We start from the raw sequence: 27,046 nt of genomic DNA on the forward strand, positions 1-27,046 counted from the left end.
TTCTTTGTCAATCAGGAGCTATTGGTTACACCTGTGTTCTCCCACAGCTGAAGGCAATCAGCCTGGCTGGAAGGTTATTTAAGCAGGTTTCACCCAGCACAGATGATTTTGTGTCTCCAGAGGGTCAACACCTTCAGTTGACTTTCTCTTTTGCTTTTTTTTGAATGGGAGTTGGTTGGGATTTTGAAAATGTGTATTTTCCCTTTTGGTCATTTGTTTTGTTCCCCCAATAGCCTGTTTGTCCCAGTTTTTTTGTATGTTTCCCAAACTTTGACCTTCAGGTCTTGTTTACAGCAAACTCGGTTATGAAAGAGCTTTTAATGACACAAATGGGTAATGAGTCTGTTTATGAGGGCAGATAATTGTGAAGCACATCAGGGTAACTAATTGTCCTCTGCAGCACAGGTACAGGGGAACGCTATTTCAAGGTGTGTCTGCTGAACGGGGTAAACTGCTGAATACGGGAAACCCTGTCTGCATTTTTATCTGGACAAGCAGTTTAAAAATGAAGGCTCACATTGTGAACAAATTTACTAAAAAAAATTGCCTATCCCTAAACGTAGACATTAAATTAAATGGCCAACAAAGTGACCCACACGCAGTGGAGGAATTATGTATTCTGTAACAGTCTGTCACAGACGGCAGGTGACATTATTTTATTCCTTTTTTAAAAAGTATTTTGTCTAAAACATCTAACGGCCAGACTTATTTGCTGACCCCTGCGTTAGAGAACTTTCAAAACATCGATCACAGATATGATGGATGTGGCCAAGTTTTAATATTTTATTCGTAAGAGATTCAAACAAATCATTTCTGAGTGGTGAATCCAGAGACTTGGAATCTTACCAAAAAAATGTGTCGCACTGTCTTCGTGATCAGCCAGGAAATGGTTTGACAGTTACTGGTCAGCTATTGCTGCATTCTGCTCACTCGTACGTGCTACACAACTGGATCAAAACCTCACAGATAAATATGAAATAAATTACAATTTACAATCAATTTGGTCTCATAAATATTGTGTCTGTGAACCTCTCACTGCAGGGTCATTTAGTCAAATCTGTTCAGCTCAGGTAACACCGTCGCAATTGTCGGCAGGGGTGAATAAGTCCATAAATGGGTCCAATTATCCTCTTAGTTTGTGGCCAAGCTGTTGCGACCTACATCAGCATGCTGGAAGCATCCATGAGAACAGGACTTTAACTCCTACCCCCCCGCCGACCACTCTTCCCCCAGATATCAAGAGAGACCTTGCTTTTGCAGCCTTGGTCTTTCTTGTAAACGCACCATTTGTGGGAAAAGGCGCAACTGCCAGAAAGATGGCAAGTGTGGAGTGAGTGAAAGGTGGACACGAATCTGTGCACTCACAGGAATCACCCGCACTACTCTGCATCTGATTGTCTGGCTTTGATAATCTTATCTAAACTACACAGAGTAATGCTGGTGGTGCATTCAATGTCCAAGGAAAAAAAAACTGGATTGCAGCACCTGACCCACACAGTGACAGGATGTCAGCGACGTGATGTGCACACGTTCAACTGCCAGCTTCCTTCGTTAAGAAGAAGCACTGCCATGTGTCTGGCAGCAAGTGAGACAAAAAAGACAGTAAAAAGTTGGGATTTAGTACAAATGTGGTTTTTTTTTAGCCTTTTTTTTTTTTAATGCTGCAATTGATTGTCCCACGTCTGACCACACTTGATGCTCATCAAAGTTGAGTTTGAGACCCCAGCATTAGAAGGTGGTAAACTGCTGCCATAAAGTGATGAACACAGTCAGAAATAATCCTCAGACCGTGGCATTTAAACAAAGATTTATTGGTATTGACGGGCCCAAACAGTGACAAGAACACACAATGAGCAGCAGCCTGATTGTTGACAGAAGGCAGGTTGGCTCCATGGATTCATGCTGCTGAGATTCATTACACATTAGTGCTCATGAGTTTGTGTTCACTGAAGCCACAGATTTCTGCTCTTGTCTGCCAGGGTTGGTTCCACATTTTAAACGTCCAGTGTGTAACAACTGGTGACATCTTAAGGTGAGACATGAGATCCAAACACTACCCTACTGAGAAACAAGAAACCAAGTCATGTGGAACTGTAATATGTTTAATCAGCATTGTGAGAACTGTTTTCACAATAATTTAGATGTTTTTTTTTGAATAATTTGAATGTGTGGGTGAATGGCAAAGCTGCAGTGTATACGCAGCTTTGATTGTCATCAAGACAAGAAAGGCACCATGTAAATGCAAACCATTTACCATTCAAACTATTTTGTATGAGTATACTGTATGTGTGATTTCTGCCATTTAACCCTCAAACATTTTACCCACTGGACCTTTTTTATTTTATTCCACACATCACTGGTTGTTTTTAAAGCAAAGGTGAACTGTGGGAAACTAAGCTTCAAGTTGGGGCAGGCAAAGCAACATGAAACACGTCAGTGTCATCTTGGGGCAATGGCCATATTATACATAAAAAGCAGAGTTTTATCTGTGCTGATCTTCTAGACCTTCCTCAGTGTGCATTAGACAAGACAATAAATGTCAAGCAATACTGCCCTTCACCCAATCCCCACAATTGAGATTCATTACTGAGCCATGGGGATAATGGCAGCCTCATCTCCTGAGAGGAAGTGAAAGGTTCTCCATCCTTGGGACATAATCAATAGTCAGCAGGCTTGATCAAGAGACGAGGCTTGTCACAACAGTGCCTGTCTGGAAGGTAGGGCCCCACCCTACTGTATCACTTCCAAACCAGCTTTTTGTTTCTTTGTGTCTGTTTTTAAAAAACAACAAAAAAAGGCAGCAGACAACCTGTCATTGTGATCTGCTCACAATCTGCTGTATATATTACACAGGAGAGGAAGAAGAGGCTGGTGATTTACAATGATACAAACTTCCAAAGCACTATTTGTGTTCATCTGCTTTAAAGTCTGGATCACAGGGTCTGGGCAAAATATGAGTCAATTCAGACTCGGCAGAGTTGCTGTCAGAGTTGGAACCACTAATGAGAATCAATGGAGTTGTGAGGCAGTCAAAAACCACCTCGCCCACTGTGTTTGCTGCATCTGACATTTCATTCGATTACCAATGCCCCTCTTAGAAATCTATTCCCGGGCAATTTAAATGAGAACATGGAATAATACATTTTAAAAAGACGCCTGCTCAATGAGCACATTACACAGCAGATACAAAGAGATGCCAGATTGTCATGACTGTGTCAGAAATTTGCAAGCAATTGTGGGATCACTTACATGCAAATTGGAGGCTGGCTCTGCGGCTGAGGATGGAGCCCCATGTGTTGAAGGCCGTGCACTGGTACAGCCCCGTGTCTTGGTCCTTGTCCAGTCTGCTAATGATCAGGCTGCCCCCAGACATGTGACGCCGGTAGTCATTCCCCAGATCAATGAATGTTCCGTTTAGTGACCATCTGGAAAAACGCAAACACAATCAGTTGCTGAGGCCACTGGAGATGCACGCTCAAAGTGTTTTCCACAGAGATCAATTTGATTGGGCCACCTACATTACGCTGAGGAGACAAAAAGTGAGTGATGCAGAATATAAGGTTGGTATTATAGCAGGTGTAAGGAAAAAGGAAACTATCTGATGAGTGTACTGTTATAGTAGGTTTTCCAAAGCTTGGCTTCATTATTTTTTTTTTTGTATTTAATTATTTGTCATTAATCTTGGCAACAATTGCAAACTTGAGCACATTTGTGTCTATTGATTTTTCACCTACTTGCATGATAACTTAGATTTTTTTGTTTTTTTTGTTGAGGGAGGATGATCATCTGAGCATGCAATATCGAAATAAATACAATAAACAATATGATAATGAGATTTCCCATTGGAAGAAATGTTAGTAGGATATTTAAAGACAACATGCTGACAGATTTCAATTACACTGTGTAAATTTAAAGGGTCTTTTGAGCAGATAAGAAAAAAACAGAGTAGTTGCACTTCTAGTAAAAGAACAATTTAAGTAATTACAAGATAAAGTCCAGCATTCAAAAAGATGCACAAATCACGTACAATGTGTTAAAATGAACATGATTTATATATCACCGTCCGCATTATACCTCCTGAGCTTTAATTTAGGGAGTCACACTGAGATTAGAATCTGTTTTTCAAGCGAGACCTGGACCTAGTTAGTATCATCTTTAGTATTTAGCTCATCATACCAATGTTGTAGTGCAGACAAGTTGTCCCACAACCTTGCACTCCTGTATACATGTGTGTTAATCTGAGTTAGATTTGAATCCCTCTTACATCAACTCTGTCAGGTCATGTTTTTGTTAGCATTGTCCATTGTTTCCTGTTTTATTCTGTTGCTCACATTGTGTTGCTTCCAGTGTGTTCCCGTCATTGAAATGACCTGCTTCACCCTTGATGAGTTTCACTTTTCAGTTTGCCTTAATTGCATCCAGTAAGTGTTACAGCATTTAGCTTTTTTTCTACAAAATAAGTCTTTATTTTTTTTTAACCTGGTCTCCACCTCTAGTCTTTCTGATTCTGATACTATTGCCATTTTTGATTGACAACCCTCTTTGTGTGTATTAGTCTGCATTTGAATCATCAGTCAGTCCTTACACCCAGTGTCTTAACCTTTTCTTTATTTTATTAAAGTTACAAATACAAATGGACTGTGCGGCCTTGGCAGGTGTATGCTCTCTGAGTGATTTCTAATTAATTTGTGCTTGTGCGTGCTTCAGAATTATTGCCGTGACACCTCTTTATATTGCATTGTCTCCAGACTATTTCCCTCAAGGAAAGGTCACAAGAGATTCAGTCATACAAGCAGAGTTCAGGAAGTGACAGCTATTAATCACAGCTACCAACAGAGACAAAACACTGAGCACTGTTGACGCTGAAGAATGAGCGCAAGTTTATATCTCATTCTCTGAAATCTGGAAGCTGTCAGGCTGATGGTGACTACAGCACTAGAGTAGCCGAAGATACTGTCTGTGTTCCGTGGCTGCAGATTGCTACGGTGCTATTCATACTAAAATGAGAATACAGTACATTCCAGTAGCGGCATTTTCTCACCATGAGTTCGTCCTCATTTTTGTCATTTAATTCTTGGGGACACTGGGTGTACAACTGCTTGCATAATCTCAAGCAAGCGTCCATGGTTTCTCTTTTCTTGTCTCTGTTAACCAAAACAAGAGTGTGTACCCCCAACTGGACTGGCGAGTGATGTGCTCCAGGAAGCATGCGACTACAGGTCGAGTCCGCATGGTCATAAAATGTGGAGGTGCTCACACTCATCCGCGCTCATAAACACCACGCGCACCACTGCAGACATGGGTAGATAATGATATTTGCGCCACGTGGACCCCTGAAGATATACGGAAAGTATGACCCAGATTTGAAAAGTGATGCCTTCAGGATCACTTTTAGCTTCCATATAGAAACCTGGGAAGAAATAATGTAATTGGTATGCAGTGTGTCGTGTGTCTCTGCAATGTTGGACCATGAAATGACAATCCCAGTGATAAGGATGGGGGGGGGGACAAAATCAATATTTTTGTCTTACACATCCAGGAAAACTAATATACAGTTAGAATGATGCTTCATGTGGTCTAAAAGCTAGTCAGGGCTCTCCCTGCCTGACAGAAGAATCCAGGCTCCAAGATAAAACACGGCTTTGTCTTTTCTTTACTCTCTGATATCCCACACAGCTCCATTCTCTTAATCTAACCATGTCACTTTTGTCACCATTACTAGTTTTGGATGCTTTTCTTTTCGGACAAAGCTTGTATGTGCCTGTATAAATAGCACTGGGCAATTTAAGAAGACATGTTATATCATTCAAGTGTTTCTTGATGAAGACCCTGTATTTTTCCATTTGAATTCTCCTCCCTGCGTTATGCCAAAAGGGAGGATTAAAGCATGTGCAGGAAAGAGAGAGGGGAGGTCAAATAGGAAAGGATGAGAAGCTAGTTAGACTCACAGCCCCCAGCATGATAGAATGAAACGGTGAGAGGAAGGTGGTTAGCTTGGACACATCACACACCCCAGGAGCAGACAGCAGGTCGGGTATAGTGGTGTTGCTGCAGTGTCAACACAATCAGAAAAGCCAACCTACCTACGCTCACAGCAGAGAGAGAGTGACAGGCTCTGATATTAGTCGACGTGGAGGAACATGTCACCACGGGAGTTCTACCTTTTTGTCCACACTTGCGTTAATCCAGAGAAAGCGGATGTGATTTGAGAAAGGGAAAAACAGGTGCACATGAGCTGCTGTCACTTGCAAGGTGTACTGCAACAGTGCAGTCCGTTGGTTAACATTGATGCAATTTGAACTAGGGCTAACTAAGTGCCAATATTCATTCATCGATCCATAAATGAGTTTGGCCCATAAAATATCAGAAAAATATGAAATACTGTGTGTCAATGTTCTCTCAAACCTCTGACTGACAAAATAAATTAAAAAAAAGTCTTGTTTTTCCACAAATCACACTCACACAAGATATTCACTTTCCTGTTACATAGGACCACAAGAAGACACTCACATTTAAGAGGTTGAAATCAGAAATCAATTATCGAAACAGCTGAACAATTTAGTCGTTGTGGCTCCAATCTTAACCATTTAAGAATAATCCAGACAAAGGAACCCAGCTCTTCCAGGCTTTGCCATAACCAGCTGAGACAATAAGGACTCCCAGTATTTCTTTCTCTTACGTAATGCACAATATAGTTAAAAATGCAGTGTTATTCTCTTTCTTATTCCAATTCTGTTGTGACCCAGAAACTGACTGCAGTGTGTCCAGCTCCACCCTTTAGGTTTTGAACCACTGTGATAGGTACCCCAGAGGAAGAATGCCAACAATCTTACAAGATTATTGACATATAATCTGTACTAATTCCTTCATTTTCTGGGGGATTAATAAAGGCTACAATATAATATATAATAACTCTGATTGAGCACATTCTTGTCAGACACATGACTTTTTTCTCTTATGACATTATTCTCAAATATTTAGAAGCAACTGTTGGCTATATTGTGGTACTGTGTATTCTTTTCCGCTCTTTTTAGCAGATTGGGAGACTCTAAAGGAGTCCCACGACAAATCTTAGTGTCTATTTATCATTGCACAGTTTATGTAATTTGGTGAAGAATAATTTGTTGATGTTTGCCCTTTTGACAGTGATTATGGTCCTATTTGGTGCAAATACTGAAAATCCCTGCAGGTCCAACTGCCGCCAAAACCTGCAAAAATGGGGTTGTGAGCATTTTAAAGACAATGTTGATAAATTGTACTGTCTGTATCCTCCCATTTTCCCTAACCTTCATGTTGTTGGTCTTGATTCATTATGGGCTCAGCTCACCTGGACTCCTGCTCATCACCTGCAACTCATCTACTTGTCACTACTGCTACAAGAGCTGCTGCTTTCCTGACTCATCGCCAGATTGTTTTGTCTACTCCCGTGGTGGTATTTAGCCTCTGAATACCGAGTTTCCCTTTCATTTCTGAGCAATTAGTAATTGTGTTCCCTTCTGCTTTAGTCTCATTGCTGCTTGCCCAAGATTCAGCCACCTGTTAAATTCTGATTTGGATTTTCCTGTGGAGAATCCATCAGGAGCCCCTGGGATCAGTCATAAAACCTTTGTTGATTTAATTCACTCTAGAACCTCCATTGACCAAAGATTCTACTTCTCGGTAACATTAAACTTAACTGAACTACTTACTGTCTCTGGGTCTGCTTTGGATTTTTAGTGTTGCTCTGAGTTTATTCCTATTCCTATTCACTATTACTGAGACAAGACTTTTAATTTGTCTGGACAAATGAGACAGTGCACGTGGATGTGAGGACCCAATATCGAGACATTAGATTTTTTTTTTAGTGCTACTTCTTTTTCATACAGCTTTTCACTGTTACTAACAATATGTCTAAGAAGGGTCAAACATTGCAAATAAATATATCATAGGAAGATTTTGTAATTGCTTTAGTAAATTTGAGGGAGGCAGAGTAGAGTCAGTCCAGTTGAAAACATGGTGAATTTAAAAGCACATCAGTTGAGCACCTCCCATTGAGTCTGTATGACAGAGTCCAGGAGAACGGCCTTATTTGCCATGGAGTGCTGCAGGCGTGTGCTGATCTAAGCATGCTCCAAATGAACTCCCCGTGACCTTGAGGTTCACATCAATTTTGCATGAGGTCTCCTCATCAAATAGACTGGGGATTGTACTGCAGCAGCACTGGGTCACCTGGCTTTCCTCGAGGCTCGACACCCACAGAGACAGCAGTGATCACGTAGACCACGTTTTGTTGGCTCACACACACACGCGCACATGTTTGCACAGCTATTCTTCCTCAGACACTGCATTAACATGCCTTCCTCTGGACAGCCTAAAAAAATCATTATCCCAAACCTTAACCATAACCAATTAATGCCTAACCTTAACCTTACCACAATTTGAATCTTAATTAGTGCCTCAGAAATGATGTTCTGCCTCATTAGGACCAGGTTTCAATCTCCATGAGGACTACTGGTCCTGACAAGGTCATTGTTTATGCTAGAAAAGCTCCGAAAGAGGTAACACATACAAGAACACTCACACACACACACACACACACACACACACACACGCACAGAGCCTTAGAGCTGATAATGGAAATTTAACTGCTGACCAGAGTCCTCTCTCTGCCATCATGTTAAGAATGTTATTGCTGCTGCTTTTTAATAAATTGATGCTCATTTGGCTTGAAAGCAAACAGAGACACATTTTTTTTCTTACACCTCCCTGTGAGTGTTTTTATGTGCCACTGTGGATTTGTGCATCTGTGTATATATGTGTGTGTCTCCTTGTTTTTAAAAAACAGATACAGTGCACAAATATGCAGTATGTCCATACATTACTGTCAGTACAGCAGATATTCTAGGCCACCTCTTCTTTCATCTCTGTCAAACACATACATTTTGCATTTTAACAACATTAAAGCTTACATTGTTATTCAGTACACCTCCATATCTTCACATATGATTAGTCTCTTATGTTTAAACATCTCTGTTTGTTATACATCAACTGTTATTGCATGCATGTCCGTGCGCGGATATGGCTTAAATATGTTTTCATAGTGTTTGCATCATGTAAAGAGCACATATATATGTGCATATATATATATATATATATATGTATATATATATATGTGTATATATATATATATATATATACTTATACAATACATACTGCATCAAGGTGTTTTTCCCCAATTACAATTAAAGCATTTGAAATTTCAAACATTTCTGCTTGTCTGGCACCAACAAAGTCAATTAAATCACTTTTCTCACCCATTATAATGCTAAGTTTGGACTTCAGCAGCTCGTCCTGACCACCACTCCATGTCTAAATGCTCACATGTGGTCAGCTGATTGGATATTTGCCTTAACAAGCAGCCTCACAGGTGTACCTAATAATAAAGTGGCTGGTGGGTTGTAAATGTAAAGCAAATGTATTCAGTGTAGTCACCAAGAAACCACAGAGGGGCAAAAAAAAAAAATAAATAAAAAAATCAATGTCCATATATCTGCCTTCTCCAAATGTGAAAGTATAAGCGGTTATTTCAGACCAGTCCTGCATTTTTCAGCCTATTGCATTTCAAATGATCTAATGCCCAAGGGTCACAGATTTTCCTCACCGCATAAAAGGACCAGTAACCTTCCAAAATATAAAAATCAGCTCAGCTTGAAAGACCTTTTGTATTTGACTGAATTCAGAACAATCACAGTCTAATTTGAAGTGAGATTTTTTTTCCCTCTCCTGTAAAATGGCTTAAGGAATGCACCTTTTAGTGCTGATTTCTTTGATTTATGAAACATCAGAGTTGTGCATCAGGAAAATAATTTTGTCATAGCAGATTTTATTTATCAGGCCTGGAATAGAAAGACATTTAATATAGAAGTATTTAAAACAGAGGGGACAAGAGAATGAGAGACAGTTAAATATTATTATATATATATATATATATATATTATATATTATTATCTCTACGCTGAAATGGATGTTGTTAAGGTATAAGTAAGGTAATCTTTAATAAGGTATGGAATCATTTACATGTATTGTTTTCAAATGGATTGCAACTGTTCATATACACAAACCATTGGTTTGAGTCAGACTTCCATGTCATTACTATATGTACTTACTGGCAAAGCACAAAGCTATTTCCAAAAAGAATCACCAATTGTGGTTAGGTGTCCCAATTAATAATCTCTACCTCCTGTAATGAAATGAAATATCTTAAAATATTGAATGAACGGCACTTTTGGCTCGTCAGTATACTCTTTCTTCCATGTTGTCCTCAGCAAGCAAAGTGGAGAATTTTCCAACACCTGAGTGAAGGCACTGACGTAAAAGTGATACTGCCCCCAGGTCTTCCTGTAGTTCACCGTAAATTAACATCTTTGGGAACCTTCTTTTTTTTTTGTATTACACAATTTGTAACCATATTTTTTATAGTCATTGAAGCAGCCCTACTTTCATAAAATGACGTAAATGCAGAATCAGTCACATCCCTGGATTCCTGTTCCAACTTTTTCTGGTGAGCACCTGTTCAGCAAACTTGATTCCATTTGTTTTCCCTCCTGTAGGTTGTTGGTTCAATCCCTACACGCCACATGTGTCCCCATGGGCAAAGGTATGATAGATGTGTGATAGAAAAAAGAGCTTCGCATAGTGTAGATGTGCTGAATTGAAGGCAAAACTGTAACGTCAAGCAGCTTTGAAAGGTGGAGTCACACAGTTGCCTGAAGTCACATACTGTACATGATCGCAGACATCAGCCAGAGCACTTTCTTATTCCCTCTTCCCAATCACTGCTGTACCCTTGATGCTGTGTTACAGCAGATTCATAGTAAACACAGTGACAGGTGTGTATTCATAAAGCAGTGCTCCGAGCCTGCAGTGTGCTTTGTAGCTACACTCGACTATTTGTCAACTGAAGAACTGTCAGGATCCTGGTTCGTACACTCGTACATGTTGCCAAGTGGGCGAAATGAAGGTGGAGTGGAACGGAATGGAGCTCTGGAAGGTTAAAAGCAAAATCATGTAGTGCAGGTATATCTATGGCAACAGTAACTCACAGTCGCTATCAGCGTAAAGGCAAATTATGGTCTCTATCCAGAATTTACCACATCTGCCTTCTCCATCTGTGTTGTAACATTTAAATCAACGAGACTGAAACTTGTCAAACACCCAAACTAATCCACCCTCATTTCACTGTTACATATCACCAATGTGTAATTTTCTCAAAATTACAGGTGTAATTATGTAAATGTTTTTATATTTAGATTCTAGTTTCCACTCTTCATCATCTTTGCCTTCTTTCGTTGGCAGCTGATGTTTTTTTTTTTTTCCTTTTTTTTCATTCACTGCAGCGCAAAGTGATGAGTTTGTAAAGTCTGTAAATTCCAGCCACTGGTAATGATTTATGCCAATCAAAAGATGAGGCTGGCGATACTATACAGTGTATATTTTTTTTCTTACTGTCAATATATTTCATTAAAAGCCCTTTGTCAGCAGTTCTGTGTCTACTCACTCTGGCATATTTTCATCCTTCCGAGGCACTGAGCTCCACAGTTGCCCACATAAAACACACTTCAGCGCCACGCCGCTGCGATGGCTGACAAAGTTGCTTTATTTTCATTTACCTTGCTGCTGACATCAATCCCAAATCCACCTTCTGCTGCTGCTGCAAAGACCCCACCCCCTGCAGCACAACAAACATGTTGTATTCCAGAGCAGCAAAAAATGTCTGATAAATCCACTATTTCATCTTGTTCGAGTAAAATCTGATAAAAACTGCAGCACTTCACTAATTAAGGAAATTACTGAGCCATTCTTTTTTTGTATTGTAACAATAACCTATGTATTGTCAGAGGTTTTTGAAGATTTACATCTTCAGTAAGAGCTGGTGGGCTTTGGGCTGAAAGACACATGCACGGAATTTGGAAATCAGATATTATTCACAGAGGGACTGATGGTGTGTTACTGGTTTTGTGTCACGTTTGCTGACAGTGTCAAATTGTTTAATTATTACATCCATGTCTCTTAGGCCTTTCTTCACGGCTTTTTAGTATTTAAATACCGCCTATATATAATGACAAAGTAGATATGATGCACACTAATCACAAGGACAGAGGTTAACTCTGTCATGTATCTCACTAAGCACTGTCAGGTCTGGCACTTTACTCTTGCACATTTTGCACTGTTTTCACAGGTCTTTAATGCCCTCTTTGTACAGTGTTTGTAACATGTTTAAGGTTTTATTGACACATCTTATGCCCGTATTTATGTGCTTTTTTTTGCCTTATGTTTTTGCAAAAAAAATATTCATGACAAAATATAAAAAAACCTCCTATTTGATATGGTGCAATCTTTATTTTGTCTACAAAAGTAATGACATTTATGACAAACTAAGCCGATATGGACAGAGCAATTGTTTGCTTAGCTGAAATATTAACAGTATATAATGTTAAATGTGTATATTAAAGCAAACACATGTTTTTTTTTTTCTTAACAGTAGGTAAGAAAATGAAGTGTACAGCTCTGAATGTAATACCCTCTCACTTGGCATATCTAATTAAACAAACAGTGTTAGTGTGCAGGCTGTAGGCTTGTGCAGGGTTTGCAGACTCTGGTGAAAACCACAGCGTGACCACCTCCTAAAGGCTTTTTTTTTTTTAAAATCCGAGTTTGCTTTTGAGATTCTAATTACAGTGTTGGTGAAATGAATGGCCATGGGTTTATGCTTTTTATTTTATAACCAGGACAAAAGTCCTTGCCTGAAGGGAAGCAAATCAAGGACAATCAGCTTCAGAATAACAAATAACATTAACATTAGGTAACATTAGGGACGAAATATAGCATATTTAGAAGCATTATCAGAAATATCAATCCTATGGTGAGACATTGATCAATCAAACATAAGTTCTTCCTTTTAAACCCAATTTAATTGTATAAAGCAGCTTGTTAAATCAATTTAAATGTTAGTAACATAACACAACACACTAAACAATCACTTTTTACACATTTATCAGACAGGATGCAATATTAATATTGGTTCTTATAATCATTTTACTATAGCAGCCTGGCAAATCCAATATACACTCTTTTTTTTTTTCTGATTTGGTGTACATCTGGCACATACGCTGATAAATGCATCACTGTGTGTTCATTACCTGCTGTCTTAAGCTTGACGGCTGTCCAATTATGAGAGAACAACTGTCTTCTGCTGCCGGACACACAGTTGATTAAAGCAGTAAAACATAACCACAACAGTGCACTCGAACAAACAAAAGACGCAGGAAAACAGTGTGAGGTTTGTGAGCCGTGAGCCGCTGACACACACTCTATCTGGTCCGCTGTTGTTGTTGGATACAATCTCAGTTAGTGGAGCTATAGTAAGAAGATAACATTCTTAACTTGCATCAGTTTTCTTATGAGGGTCAGGGAAAAGTTGCAGATCCAGCACAGAACAACATGTCTCGCTGTTGTGTTCGAGAAATAATTCTGCTTTTTTTGCAGTGTGGTTGTGTAGTCAGCATTAACTGTGCTGTGCATGCGCATAGTGCATCACCATGCTGGGCACCATCCTGAGACATGGACAATAACTCTCCCTGAAAACATGGCTGCCAACAGGGCGGCAAGGACAACCCGATTTAGTCCTTTGAGAAAATCTGTGATTTTCTGCGATACCACACAATACCTGAGCCACTGCTGCCTCCATCAATGAGTTCCAAGGTCTGGATTTTATTAGGGTTTGAATGTGTGATATGATGCTTTAAAAAAAGTTGTTTTTTAAGGTTTGCTGCAGCAGGTGGACCCTTCGCGGCAGGGCATTTGTCGGCCGCACTAGAAAGAGCCGGCAAATTGAATTTGGAGAGGCCGAGTCGCTGTGCTGTGATGCATTTTGACACCATCCGGCCGACAAATGCGACCAATGGAGGATGCAGACCCTGAATTAGGACACCGCTCATGTCTCACACTGCTTGGTGAAGTCAGCGCTGATGTGTCAGTACCTCATACAGCCACAAAAAAAAAAATCCCTGAACAATCACTTAAATGCTAACATAAGAAAACCTCGACAACACAAGTGACGTTAGAGTGGTCTTAAGTTGTGGGTGAAATAATACGGTGAAAAGCAGCAGATTTGGCCTCATCCTGGGGTAGCTCGAGTTGCACAACAAGTATAATGATACCCCCCATTGCTGTGCCTCGACCATGTTTTCAGCACATACACATTATGGGAAATGTAAGCATTTAGTAGAATGTCACTCACAAGGTTATTGCCTCTCTCTCTCTCTGCTTGCTGTGCATCTACATGGTGCTGACCAAGCTCCGAAACACAATCTACCACGAAAAAAATCCAGCCAGCTGCCATTTTCAGGCCGGCTTCCTGCACCACGAGGGAATTGCCACGGAGATATCAAAGGATCTGTGGTGCAAATGAGTAGCTGGAATCTCCTTTTCTCTGCTAATGATTTCTTAAGCCGCACACCATGTTATAAATCATCATCTTCATCCGTGCCGTGGCTTAAATCTTATCATTAATAAAGTTAACCTTGCTCATATCTAAAGTGTTGGCATATTCATCATTGAGCACAGTGGTGGCTCCCTAAGACTAACCCCACATCATAGCCTGGGCTGAAAATAGACTTTTTTTTCTTTTCTTCTTTATTTTTCAATTAGAAATTGCTCAATTAAGCAGCCAATCTTTGAAGCCGCACTTTTCCTTGAACGGTGCATAATTGACGCATGAAAAAAAACGTTGTTCTTTAACAAATCAATGGCAATCAACGTTATCAGTAACCTCTTTGATTTCCATGCAAGCAGCGGCAATCAAGATTCACAAGCAATTAAGCAGCAATGGAATTTCACCGTCGGAATGAATGAATGTCGAGACTGTTCCATTTCTGTGGTCATTTTTACCTGTACTGCGGAGGAGGACTCCCCTCTGCCTCACATGTGATGGTAGCCTGCTGGTCTGGGGAGTTGATTGGTAAAATGAGGTCACTTGGCTCCGTCCTCCATCTTGGCCCTTGAAATATGACATCGTCTGTACAGACTGGGGAAAGGGGAGAGAAGTCTATAGTAGAACAAGCCAGAAAATTGTCTTTTTGACCTCAAGAGAAAATACTGCGCGAAGAGACTATATATTGTGAGGACAAACAGTTAATCTTACTGAAATACGGGAAGTTGTTGACAGTGTATTACTTTTTCAATATATAGTATATTGACTGCTATTCCCTGAAACCTTTTTCAAATAAAATCAAAGGAGTTCCATCAGGATAACTGCCATGCGATGTGCTTTCTAGAGGGTGAAGTCATTTTATTTGTATTATTTAACCGTATTGTGTTACTAACTGCTAATGCCGACCAATTTTGTCACTCTTGCATTTTTCTGATGAGCCTTACAAATGAGTGAAACACTGACTATTACAAATAACTACATTTTCACCCATTATGTACACTGGTTTCCATAGCGACAGGTCCAATTTTGGAGATATGATTAAAATCCTTTTTTTTAACAATGCCAATGGGGAATAACAAGGACATAACATGTTATGCAAATAAGCCATTACACTTTAATTGTCAAGGGAATTAGGGTCACATCCACCAAGAATTGAATCGTTTGAATTGGACTTGGCTGTTGAAAAAAATGAATGTTCCACAATTTGCTCTCTTTGCTGTCAAGTAATATTTTATTAGAAAGCCAGATTTGTTTCCTCATTTCTTATTCATATATATGCATATCACATAGACACACTGAGTCCATAACATAGATAAACAGAATTGAAAACGCAAACACAAACAAACAAACACAAAACGGCAACAACATAATATTCAGAGTTCCAACAAGATGCATAGCCAATATCTTCATCATAATATCCTAAAAAATCATCTTCATACAAATGTTCACGATGAAAAAACCTTGTGACACTATATTTCTCATGAGTCTGTTTAAACTATTATGCTATTCAGTCTAAAAACATCCTGAAAGTATATGATTTTTCCAAAGGCGAATAATACATTTACTTGAAATTAATTATATGATAATTAGTTAAATGAAATCATATTAAAAAATGATTGAATTATGGATTTTTATTAAATATAATTGAGCATTTTGTTATCTGCATGAAAATTAGGCGTATCGTGTAACAAAGACAGGGGTTTATATGAAATATCTGTAATGCTGTTTAAGTAGATAAGTGAACTATAATCCATAAAGTTTGGAGTTCATTGAAGCACTTAAGACATTATGAAATGCCTGATTTCTGAACAGGGAGACAAGTTATCTATCCGATCTAAAGAGTGTCAACTATGCTAATTATAATAGCATAGTTTCTTATTAAGAAACGCGCAACATCTTTTTGCAGATGCTATCAAAAGCCGTTCACCACTTCAAAGCAGAAGATAAAATGATCTCAGAGCCTGACTGGGCAGCTGCCTCTGTATCTTTCAGATGAGCAGCTGTGTGTCCCCTTTGTTGACAAAGGCAAATCATTGGAAGCACGGACCTCTCACTTCGCAGTTTCATCCCTACTGAAAAAGAGAATATCTGAATTTTCAGTCTCAACTGACAGTCTCGAAATCACAGACTTTCAGAGGGCAGTGAGATATAATGTAAGTTTTCTCTGCATCTAAATATGGTTTCTTGCTGACAGTGAGCTGGCGACCCTCAGCCATCATTACATTTACAAGAGGTTATGCTCCTCTCTGTGAGGACCGTCATTGCTTCAAGGCAGATTGTACACTCGCGACAATAAATTTAGATATGTATACTTTGACAAGAGTGATGATGCAAGTGATGTGGACTTTTAAGATAAAAGAAAAAAAGCAAAATAGACAAGTGTAATTTTCTAAAAGGACTGTAGAATGATCATTGTGATGTCAACTGTGATATCGGTATCGGATATGAGAAAGAGGTATCTAGCGATCTCAAATTTTCAGTGTCTGGGGAAAAAAAAAGAAATAGACAAGAGGTCTATTTCCAATCAAAGCTGTGTTTGTAGCTAACTCCTGTGAGATGTCTGTCGATGATGTCGCCACTTTGATCTGCTCTTCAGCTTTGTTGCCCTGTCCTTAACCCTGATTTGACAAAACTCACATCGGACAAAACCCAGGTGTTCGCTGATCTACACAAATAATGTTTAGGTCCCACAATTAAAGATGAAAAGTCTACATGAGGGCCGTGACTGCTGTCACGTATGACAGTCTCTGAGGCACTTCTTTCTGTCTATTTGTGATGCTTGGCACATTTAAAAGTGTCTTGCAACGGAGAATACATCAAAACAAGGCTACATTTCAACAGCCTGGTGTCGAATGATCTATTAATAAATGGTCACACCACCGCTATCACATCAGATTCACTCACTTTACACTGCCTTTACAGCCTCTCCTTAATGTGAATATAAATAAAATGTCATGCAGGCAAACATCTTAAGGTGTCACTTTGGTTTGTGTGCAGGTCCAAGGAAATAGAGTTGGACAACATGTCACTTCAGATGTCATCATCAATGCTATCAGCTGGACTGAATAAGAAATAGCACCTACAGGCAACAGCCGAGGCCCTGCTAAAAAACACTTGTCTCCTAGGAAGGTGAGGCTGCTCGGATCGTGCTCCCTTGAGAATTGCATGTGAATTACCCATGAGCCAATTTGAATAACATTCATTGGGATTTACAATGTCATTTGAACAAGGGTTGACATTCTGGTGGAGTGTCAGTGTTTCTCTAGCTCAAATCCCAGGTGGTCACACAAGGGCAGACTGAAGTAGATTGTGCTAAAATGCAGTGCTGGGTTCATTTCATGGATACTGATAATGATCTGGACCGGCCATAAAAAAGGAATGGGATTGAACTCCCAGGTTGTCCCTGACAGTGCACTGTAAATGTGCTGCAGGGACACTGCTCTAGGGAACAGTAAAGGACATAGACACTGGAATGCTGCGCATATAAAGACTGCAACCTAATCAGTGTAAGCTTTTATCATCAAGACAATTTTCTGAGGTTGTTTGTTTATGATTCTGTCCCTCCAAACACCAAAGGGCACTAATAGGTGAACCGCACTTTTATAAATCACTGACAATGACCATATTTTGTTCAAATGTTTGTATTCTGAAACGATAGTGTACAACTTTTCGTTACATTCAGGCCATTGTCATGGGTTCACACAATGCTGATATAGCCTGCTCGCAACACACAAGTGTGTTTCTCCATGTCTGTGGTGACACAAATGGCGTCTTTCCACTTTATAGTACAGACTACTCTCGACTCTACATGGCTTGGTTGGTTTACCATTACAATAAAGTACCTCCTCAATGTGAGTGGGGTCGTCACGTGTGTAAAACATTTGTTTTACACACAACACAAACACACAAACTAGTGACTTGTGAAGCAGTTCATTTCGATGTACTGAATCATTAAAATCATCATTTAATTAAAAAAAGATAAGCAGTACTTCCTCCATGACCGGAGCACAGACTCCGTCTGACTGAAATACAGCGGCAGAGGTTGTGATGCGGCTCATCGCTCATGATCGCAGGCTTTCAGCAGTGCTGTCGCTGAATACACCAGACTCCTCTGTTAAATGATTGGAAGATTTTAGACTTTTCCTTGCTATATGTTGGAGATTAACTCAGATTTTCAAGATTGTTAAGTCTCTTTAACGCATCTACAGTTCGGCATTGTCCACTTTGATTCTTGTGTCGGACGTGTTGCTCATGCCTCTTCCTGAGATGGCACTCTGACCAATCCGTGGCCGGCAGTCTGACGATGTCACGCATAGTATCGGCTCAGCACGGTCAGAACCTCGCCTGAGCAGGTACTAAAATAAGTACCAGGTACCAGGTTCTATCACTAATGGAAAATATGTGCAAAATATGAGTCGAGCTAGTAGAAACATGCCAAAAGTGATGCATTTTACATAACGCAACTTTAAGTCAAGGTATTATCCACAGGTTCCCTGAAACAAAACACTAGCTGTCACCAGACCATTTAAATGAGCTGTAAATCCTCACATGAAACCACTCAGTCGATCACGTCAATGAATTCAGTCGAAGTCTCAATCTGTGCATACATTACAGTTCCCACCCCCATCTTAAACATGGAAATAGTGGAAGAAAACAGAAATAAAAATATGAGAAAAATGTGATACTATGTAAGCTTAAAGAATTTGATCATTTAAAGTTCATGGACGGCAAGAAGACTTTGAATGCTGCTTAACATTCTAACAACAAGTCGCTAGCTGAAGCAGAAACCTTCCACCGTAGCTGCACTTAACTGTGCATAGTAATGTACTAAGTGAGACACATACTCCTGGGAGAGACCAGGAAATGAAGACAAGCACTGATACGCAGAGAAAAGTAACTTAATACTGTGTGATCTGAAAAGAGAAATGAAGACAGCGCAGAGATTTATTACGATTTAATGATTTAACTAAATGAACTGCCCTTTTTAATTTATTCCCTGAATAATAGGACCCCTGGTTTCTCTTTTATTATTATTTTTAAATCTTTTGGTGATGTAGGCATATTTTCTTTTCACTTGACATTAGAAAAGAGCATTTATGATTTTCCGTGGAGAGAATATTTATGTCTTGACTTTAATGTGCAAATGGGCAAAAAACATAATTTAATGATAAATTCTCTGATATAGGTTAGTTGCTGGCTACACACGAGCACTGAGACAACTAATTAAATATACATTGCACTTAATTATAACAGCCTCATAATGTTTTGGACCTTTGAGGAAATGTTTCTCTATCTGGAAAATGATTTCAGTAACGCTGCCATACAGCTGCCTCGCTGAGAATAAGATGCTGCTTAACACCTAATCTGTCTGTAACCAGAGATGTGCATTAAGTCCAAGGTGGAAGAAAAAAAAACCCTCTATCCCCTGTCATTAACATTCATTAAAGAGCAAGTGTTTATTCAGAGAGGTGTCATTTTGACATAAACCACGACAACAAGTGCAGTGCAACTCAAATATAACGTGTTAAAGTTCCTTACCTGCAAGGCATCCAGTGATTGATAGCAGAACAATTTGTCTCCATGGGAACATCATCTTCAGTTGCTGAGGGCTGATACGACTCTCATCCAATTGCTTGTGAACGGAATACTCTCCCTTGAATACAAGGATTTTAATCTGAAAAGGAAAGTAATTATGGATGTGATTAAAATGTGACATTTTGGTGTAAATAGGACAAGCATTCAACAGGAAAACACGATTATAGCGCCGCTAAGTTACATAATTGCTTCTTATTATTTAGCGGCATATGCAAGTAAAGGAAGTGAGAGGTGAAAAGTGAAAACTGCAGCAGACAAAAAAACCTGAGGATGCAGCCCAGTGGCACAGAAGACGAAGACGCAGCTGCCACATGTGAAAATGTTTTCTTTCACTGTGCTTCTTGTTATTCATCCCTAGTCTAACGAGCTCAATACAGCAGCTTTAAAGAGAAACGAGTTAGAAAATGATTGACCTCAAAAGACACTTCTCTCTCCCCCCACTTGACTATTAATAGGAGCTCACAGACTGTGTACCACCATTCCACAAAATGCCACTTCATACTTTAAAAAAGATGATTGAATGTAAAGCAAACAGGGAGTTTGATTGTATTTTATTTTATTTCATTTTAATATAGATGTGTCTTCTATTCCCCTGGATCAACAACGAGGCCACAAAGTTAAACAGTAAAAATGACACATTTTTACTAACAGAAGAGGACAGAAAACATACAAATTGGACAATAAATTGTCAATTGGAAGGTGTAATACAACAGTTTCCACAATTTAGATCACTTTGCTTGCCACAGGGAGAATGACTCTGCCTGCGAAATCACCTGGATGCTTTTTGTGACTCACAGGACGCTTTGTCAAACCTGTCACAATGACTCATCTGCCATTACTGCAGTGTCACTTCGAGGGCACTGTATGTTTTCAATGAGTCTGAACGTGCATCTGTGTGTCTATGCAAGCGACGGGGACAAAGAGAGAGATTTTAGTCGATTGAATTCAGAAATGGGAAGACTTGGACACTGGGAGTGTGAGAGACTGGAGCATATAACAAAAGGGTTTTATTTCCCTTTTTGTTTTAGACAATCCATTAAGGAGAATACCAGCGCAAAGGCAAAAACAAAAGGCATAGCTGAACATGGGTGACATTTATCAGGGTGGGCAGACAATCACAGTGGAAGTAAAACTGACAGAGAACACAATCAAGACTACAAACTAAAACGAGAAGCAAAAGTAAATAAAAAGGAGAGGACAATTACAGAATAAGATGTTATTACTTGACGGGGTATCATGTGCCAGTGAAAATAGAAGGGAACATTCTTGTTGTTTGCTTCCTTTCACAAAGTACTATTAATGATGAAAAACTAATTTTGAAGAGAATATTTAATGACACAAAAGGTGTTATTAGAGCATTTTGGTGTGTGGCATCTGATAACCAATCAGGAACTCAATGTGGTTGGCTGTGTTATCTTTTCCAAAGGTCTCCGTGTTTGCCTGGATTTTTAAACATCTCTATTTTGGGGGCTCTAATGTGCCTGGGTGGACAGCAGGTGTATCCAGAACAAAATGAATGCATTTTTAAATGAAAATGTAGTCGTGTGGCCGTATCCATAAATCGGTTTAGTTGCCCTGAGGAGTGCAACTGGTGAAATCTGCCCTTTTGTGGCTCAGGGGAAGCTTTGTCAAACTTGTGACAATGACTTTGACTGTGTCATTAGCGTTAGTGTCACCAGGAGAACACTGTGTGTAAGTCATTACGGTGCTGCGATCGTATGGGCGAAGGAACGTTTGGAAATTCACTCATTACTTTGCAGTCACTTATCTCAGTAACGCTGAAACTTTGACGTGTTCGGAGTGGGCTTGTTTAAACAGGAGTTGGACAGTTGGTGACACTTTGTGAGATTGGTACAGGGTCTGTGAGTTTAGTGTAGGGGCAGGAGGTGGGGGGAGGTAAGAAAAAAACAAGAGAGATATACTGCCAGGTCGTTTTTTGCATTGTAGAATGGTAGCCTTTTACTGTAGATTTATATTTGCAGTAGGCTACCACTTCAAAGGATGGATAGTGGTGGTTATACTCCTTCAAGGAGCATCTGGCCAGTGGTTATCTCTGGTTTCTGAAGCACAAATTGAGTATTTTTACTACCCTCTGGATGGGATGCTAGTCCATTGCAGAGTATTTCCCCTTACACCTCCTTTCATGCTGAGTGGTGAGCAAAGAGGCATCCACTCTAACCACTGGGTGGTCTGGCAGTACAAAAGTCAAACACATTTGAAAACTAAATGTTCTTGTTACAGCTAGTGTTGTGAATTGTGTTGCAGTGGTGTGCAATCTTAGAACAGTGGGTCCCCTATATAACAATTTTGAAATCCAGAGGAATTTGCTTGAAAAACAAGTGGCCTGCCTCCATATTAGACAAGAACTGTCCACAAATAGACGTGGAAATGAGAGTGCACTTGAGGAACACTTAAGAGCACATGAGTTAATCTGTTATATGCATATGGGACCACTGGCTTTTTATTTATAACATTGCCTCTACTAAGAATAATTATACATAAATGAACCCCATTGTACAATGGAAACCTGTATGGCCATGCATTGTCTATCCAAAAGTCACATTTAGAACCGTTATACTAATGTGATGACTGTTTTATTTCAAATATCAAGCAACTTTCCAATTGACGGTAAAAAAACGAAAACTGTGACTTTCGGTGTGGAGTCAAAAAGCATCATGGGAAATGTCGGACCCAGTTTTGGTTTTGGTTTGAGCAAAGGAACTACAAGTCAGGAAACCCTAGCTTCTGCGGCATCAATTTGGATCCTTGCTGTTTCTGAATTCTTCCACTTTACTGAAAGATGATATATGGATACAGCATGTCATAGGCCAGTGTTGGCAGTGCAACATAGAATAGAAGAGGAATACTGGGTAATGAAAGATGTTGTGCTGGGCATTTACAGTAACTTATTGGATTAGAGAAAATGTGACACAATCACAATATCTGATAATTATACTCTGATAATAGATTGAACCCATATCGCTGTCTACTATTACCTATATTATTGTCACAGGGAATTATTTGCTCCATTAGATATCCTATCTATCCGTTGATCAATGACCTAAATGGCCATTAAAACTTTTCTAATGTGGAAGTGGAAGCGAGATCTTTAAGGCTGGAATTGCAGTATCAGTGGCACAGGAGGGGCTTTGCTGCAGCACTGACCTACATCACAGTAAGTGGAAACTGATACTCCTCTCAGGATTAAGCATTCAACTCAACCCCTTATCCTTTCACCACAACCTTGTAGTGCCGAGTAACCCAGGACTATGTTTGGAATTCTTGAAATAGACCTAAATACTAACCACTCGCTTGTTTTGCCGACTGGAGAGTCTAAGATTTGTGAAGGTGTCAGTCTGAAAAGCATGAGTGCCTCTGTGCTTCTCCCTGTAGAAGCACAGTGGCTTTGTCAGGGAGGGAGCCATCCCTATTTTTTCTGATCATAACATAATGGCTGGTATTAATGTAGCTCAACTGTCCCTGTGCCAGTAATTGTTCCTTATCTGGTGTAAATACCAGGCGCAGTGAGTTTCAGAGTGGATTTCCTTGTGTCTTTCAAAATTTAGAGGGCAGCTTTGTCACTCTAAAAACCCATCACGCTGGATTACATGGTGTCCAACTCAACTGGAGCCACACAGAATAACACACAAACAAAACGAGATGTGCTGCATTTAATGCAGTCTTCTTACGGTAGGGATGCTGAAGTCAGATCCTCTGAGTTGGGCAGTAATATGTTACTGTAATATTCTTATTGTACCCAGTACCAGTAACACTGAGATTGCTGGTGTTACTAGATCACAATTTTTTTTCTGAGGTTCCCATACATTATTCAGTTCAGTAGACATGACGCTGTTTGTGACACTGACACAATATCACTAACATACACACCACAGCACAACACAACACAAACCAAAAGCAGCTGACAGGTGTGTGTATGCGTGTGTGTCAGAAAGAAAGAGACAGAGAGATCATGGCAGTTGCTGGAATGTCATGACATTTTCTTGAAATCCTCTGTTTTACTGTGATATTCTTTCATGTTTTTGTTTTTTAATCATTAGTATGATTTGATCTTGTCATAAGGAATATGGAAAAAACAGTAAAGGTTGGGAGTTTCTTTGAGAGGCTGACGTGTTTTCATTTCAGTTAAGTGGACTCAGCGCCATAAAAACTTTTTGACTGTATTTACAAAAGTAATATTACTATGTGCTGTCAGCGATGAATTCAAAAATAAATATATACATTGTGGCCAGTATTCATGTGGAGCATCTCACACAACATGTTGTTTACACATGCAGTGTGTCACAGCTGCCCGTACAGAAACAACAAAAGCAGCATGTCATGTGACTTAGGAAAAATGAAAAAGACTGCCACTTAATCAGGAAGTGAAATAAATAAATTGATGAAGCTGCAGCTGCTAAGAGACGGTAAGAGATAATTCTTCTGCTTCTGTCAAATAATCACTTTGCCTGAATCACTTTATCAGACTGTTTGCAGCCTGGTTCATTCATCTGTCCAACCCTAATACACAGCCTGCATGAAGCAGAAGGGAACTAAACTGGAACTGAAGTCCCGTTACATTCAAATTTCTGAAGTAGAAATTGTGTCACCTCACGTTTATTGCACTTGTTTTGATTTGAGATAATCAAATACATCTACAGAGGTCAAGTTCATTAAGTCATTTTCTTTACATTTGTTGCATAAACATATTTAAAATGCAATTAACTGCTTTGCTCATTATTACTTTTTAAATGAGTCGTCATTACACTTCCTGAGTAACTTGACCGACGCTGCCATTCAGTGCAAATAGACTTAAGGTGGTTGAGAGAAACATTACCTGGAAAAGCCTTTTTTTTTTTGGCAGGTTGGGAGTTACACAGTTTGGTGCACAGTGTCTGTGCTGATGTGATGGATGTTTGTCCCTGAGCACAGCTTCATTCTGCAGCCTGTAACACCTGCAGTGACATTTTTATTCTCTAGCATTTTCTTTGTTTATTTATTTGTGGATTAATGGAATCGTTAGAAGATGCGGCACACTGTACAGCTGTAAGTACGGCCATTTTGTTAAGACGTGTGTGTCACCCTGACTTGATGAATTTCAGTTTGAAGGGGGGGACATATTTCAGTCGTCCTCTGTGGAGCGCTTAAGTATCTCATGGTGCCCCAATGGCCATTTAATACAATTTGGAACATAACCGCACACCAGTCGTTGCTCCCAGAAAACTCTCATTGGCATATAATGGGCCTTGATGCATTTCCTGTGATCACATGTGATCGGCTCTGGCGTCAACCGTTCAAATACACACTGATGTCAAGAATAAAATGTGTCTCATCTTAGTGGGGTTTTTTTTTGTGTGTGTGTGTGTGTGTGTATCGCAAGGATCTGGCAATGTGATAAATATCCCAATGTATCCCAAAGTAGTCTATTTTATGAAAAACTCTCATACTAAAAATAACAAAGTGATATATATATGTATATAGATATGTATATGTATGTGTATATATATACACATATGTATATATGTATGTATGTATATATATATATATATATATATATATATATATATTTACATATACATATGCATACATACATACAATATACCGTTTTCTTAGTTTAGTGCGAGGAGCCAACTCATGCTCAGAGGGTTAAATGCAACACAAACCACTGTCGGTAATATTTCAGATAAATAGAATCTATCCACCATTACAACATGAAATATTGTATTTTAGTGCATACATTTTTCTTATGCCCACAGAGTGTCTGTGTGCGAGAATGTGCGTCTGAGTGAACAGAGTGACTGAGCGAGAAAAGAGACAAAAGAAGATCATGTCAATCAAAGGTGTCTCCTTGGTGTTGTCACATGAAATAGGTGTTAACTAGAACACGAATGAACTCCTACTGTATGTCGATCAGTGTTAATTTGTGGCGGCAGCTATAAAATTAACATATGTGCACTGATTAAAAAAAAAATAAAAAAGATCAGATGACCCCAGACCCCAGCTGAGGAGACAGTCTCTAATGTGTCCAATGGATCGATTATGGTCGCACCTGTTGTTTGAAACAAAAGGGTCTTTATTAACAACCGGGTGACGTTTCAGGGCCAAATCCATCTTCACGTCATTCTTGGGTCTGAAACATCACCTGATCAGTAATTATGCGATTCTTCTGGGAGCAACAACCGGTGCAAGGTCACTATTTGTCATTTTGTCATTCCTGTCCAGGATTGGACGTGTACGCCTTTAAACACTTTCTATACTAATAACAAATATTTGTCATTTTGAGGTTATACGTGATATTTATTTGGACCTTCAAAAAAAAAAAAAAATACCAGGTCTAAACATCACCTGAAGCTTCAACAAATTCAGAAGAAAAAACGCAGAGAAAAGTCAGAACAACTCCCTCTGGGCTTCAAGGCGATCAAGGTGAGGAGTCATTTTCTGTCTCGGACTTTCTCAACCGAGCAAGAGATTGCTCTGCCAAATGTAATGAGGCATCGCTCTCCACTCTCCCCCCACAGAAGCTAAACCTAATGGAAATCATTGGCTAAACACATTCCAGAGTAAATGAGATGACTTCTTGGTTAGTGGGGCTGTTGTTTGGCACATAATTGATAGGAAAGGTGGTTAAAGGCATTCATTCCCCCCCTGAGGGCAGCATAATTGCAAAAAGAATCTAATAACGGAGGGAGAAAAGGAGAGCGCTTCCATCATAACGGCGTTCGTGCTCAAGGTCTGTATTCAGATCACACTCAGTGCATAAGCAACACAGAGAAACAACAACAACAACAACAACGACGAAAAAAACCAAAAACCCACTTCACTCTGATAAAATTGAACACCAATGGCACAATGCTTATGAATTCACTACAGCCTGTGATGCATTCTTCTCCATTTAGTTATTGTCTTTATGACAGTCTGCTGCCATATCCATTAAGCCATTCAGCAGGAGAACCTGGGAGACGAGGATCTGCCACCAGGGACGGA

At 39.5% G+C, this 27,046-nt stretch overlaps 1 protein-coding gene across 1 annotated transcript in view; it reads right to left on the reverse strand.

Annotated features, from left to right (window-relative positions):
• The window catches only part of cntn3b (contactin 3b), a 65,569-nt gene that overhangs the window by 34,733 nt on the left and 3,790 nt on the right, over window positions 1-27,046 (reverse strand). Inside the window, exons 2-4 of the mRNA XM_058631765.1 lie at window positions 20,009-20,144; window positions 14,929-15,064; window positions 3,250-3,425 (exon numbers count right to left, since the gene is read on the reverse strand). Of these exons, the coding sequence (XP_058487748.1) occupies window positions 3,250-3,425; window positions 14,929-15,064; window positions 20,009-20,063 (367 nt within the window). The 5' untranslated portion in view covers window positions 20,064-20,144. The remainder of the gene's footprint in view (window positions 1-3,249; window positions 3,426-14,928; window positions 15,065-20,008; window positions 20,145-27,046) is intronic.

This window comes from Solea solea, chromosome 6 (genome assembly GCF_958295425.1).
Source record: "Solea solea chromosome 6, fSolSol10.1, whole genome shotgun sequence".
In the NCBI taxonomy this organism is placed as follows: Eukaryota; Metazoa; Chordata; class Actinopteri; order Pleuronectiformes; family Soleidae; genus Solea; species Solea solea.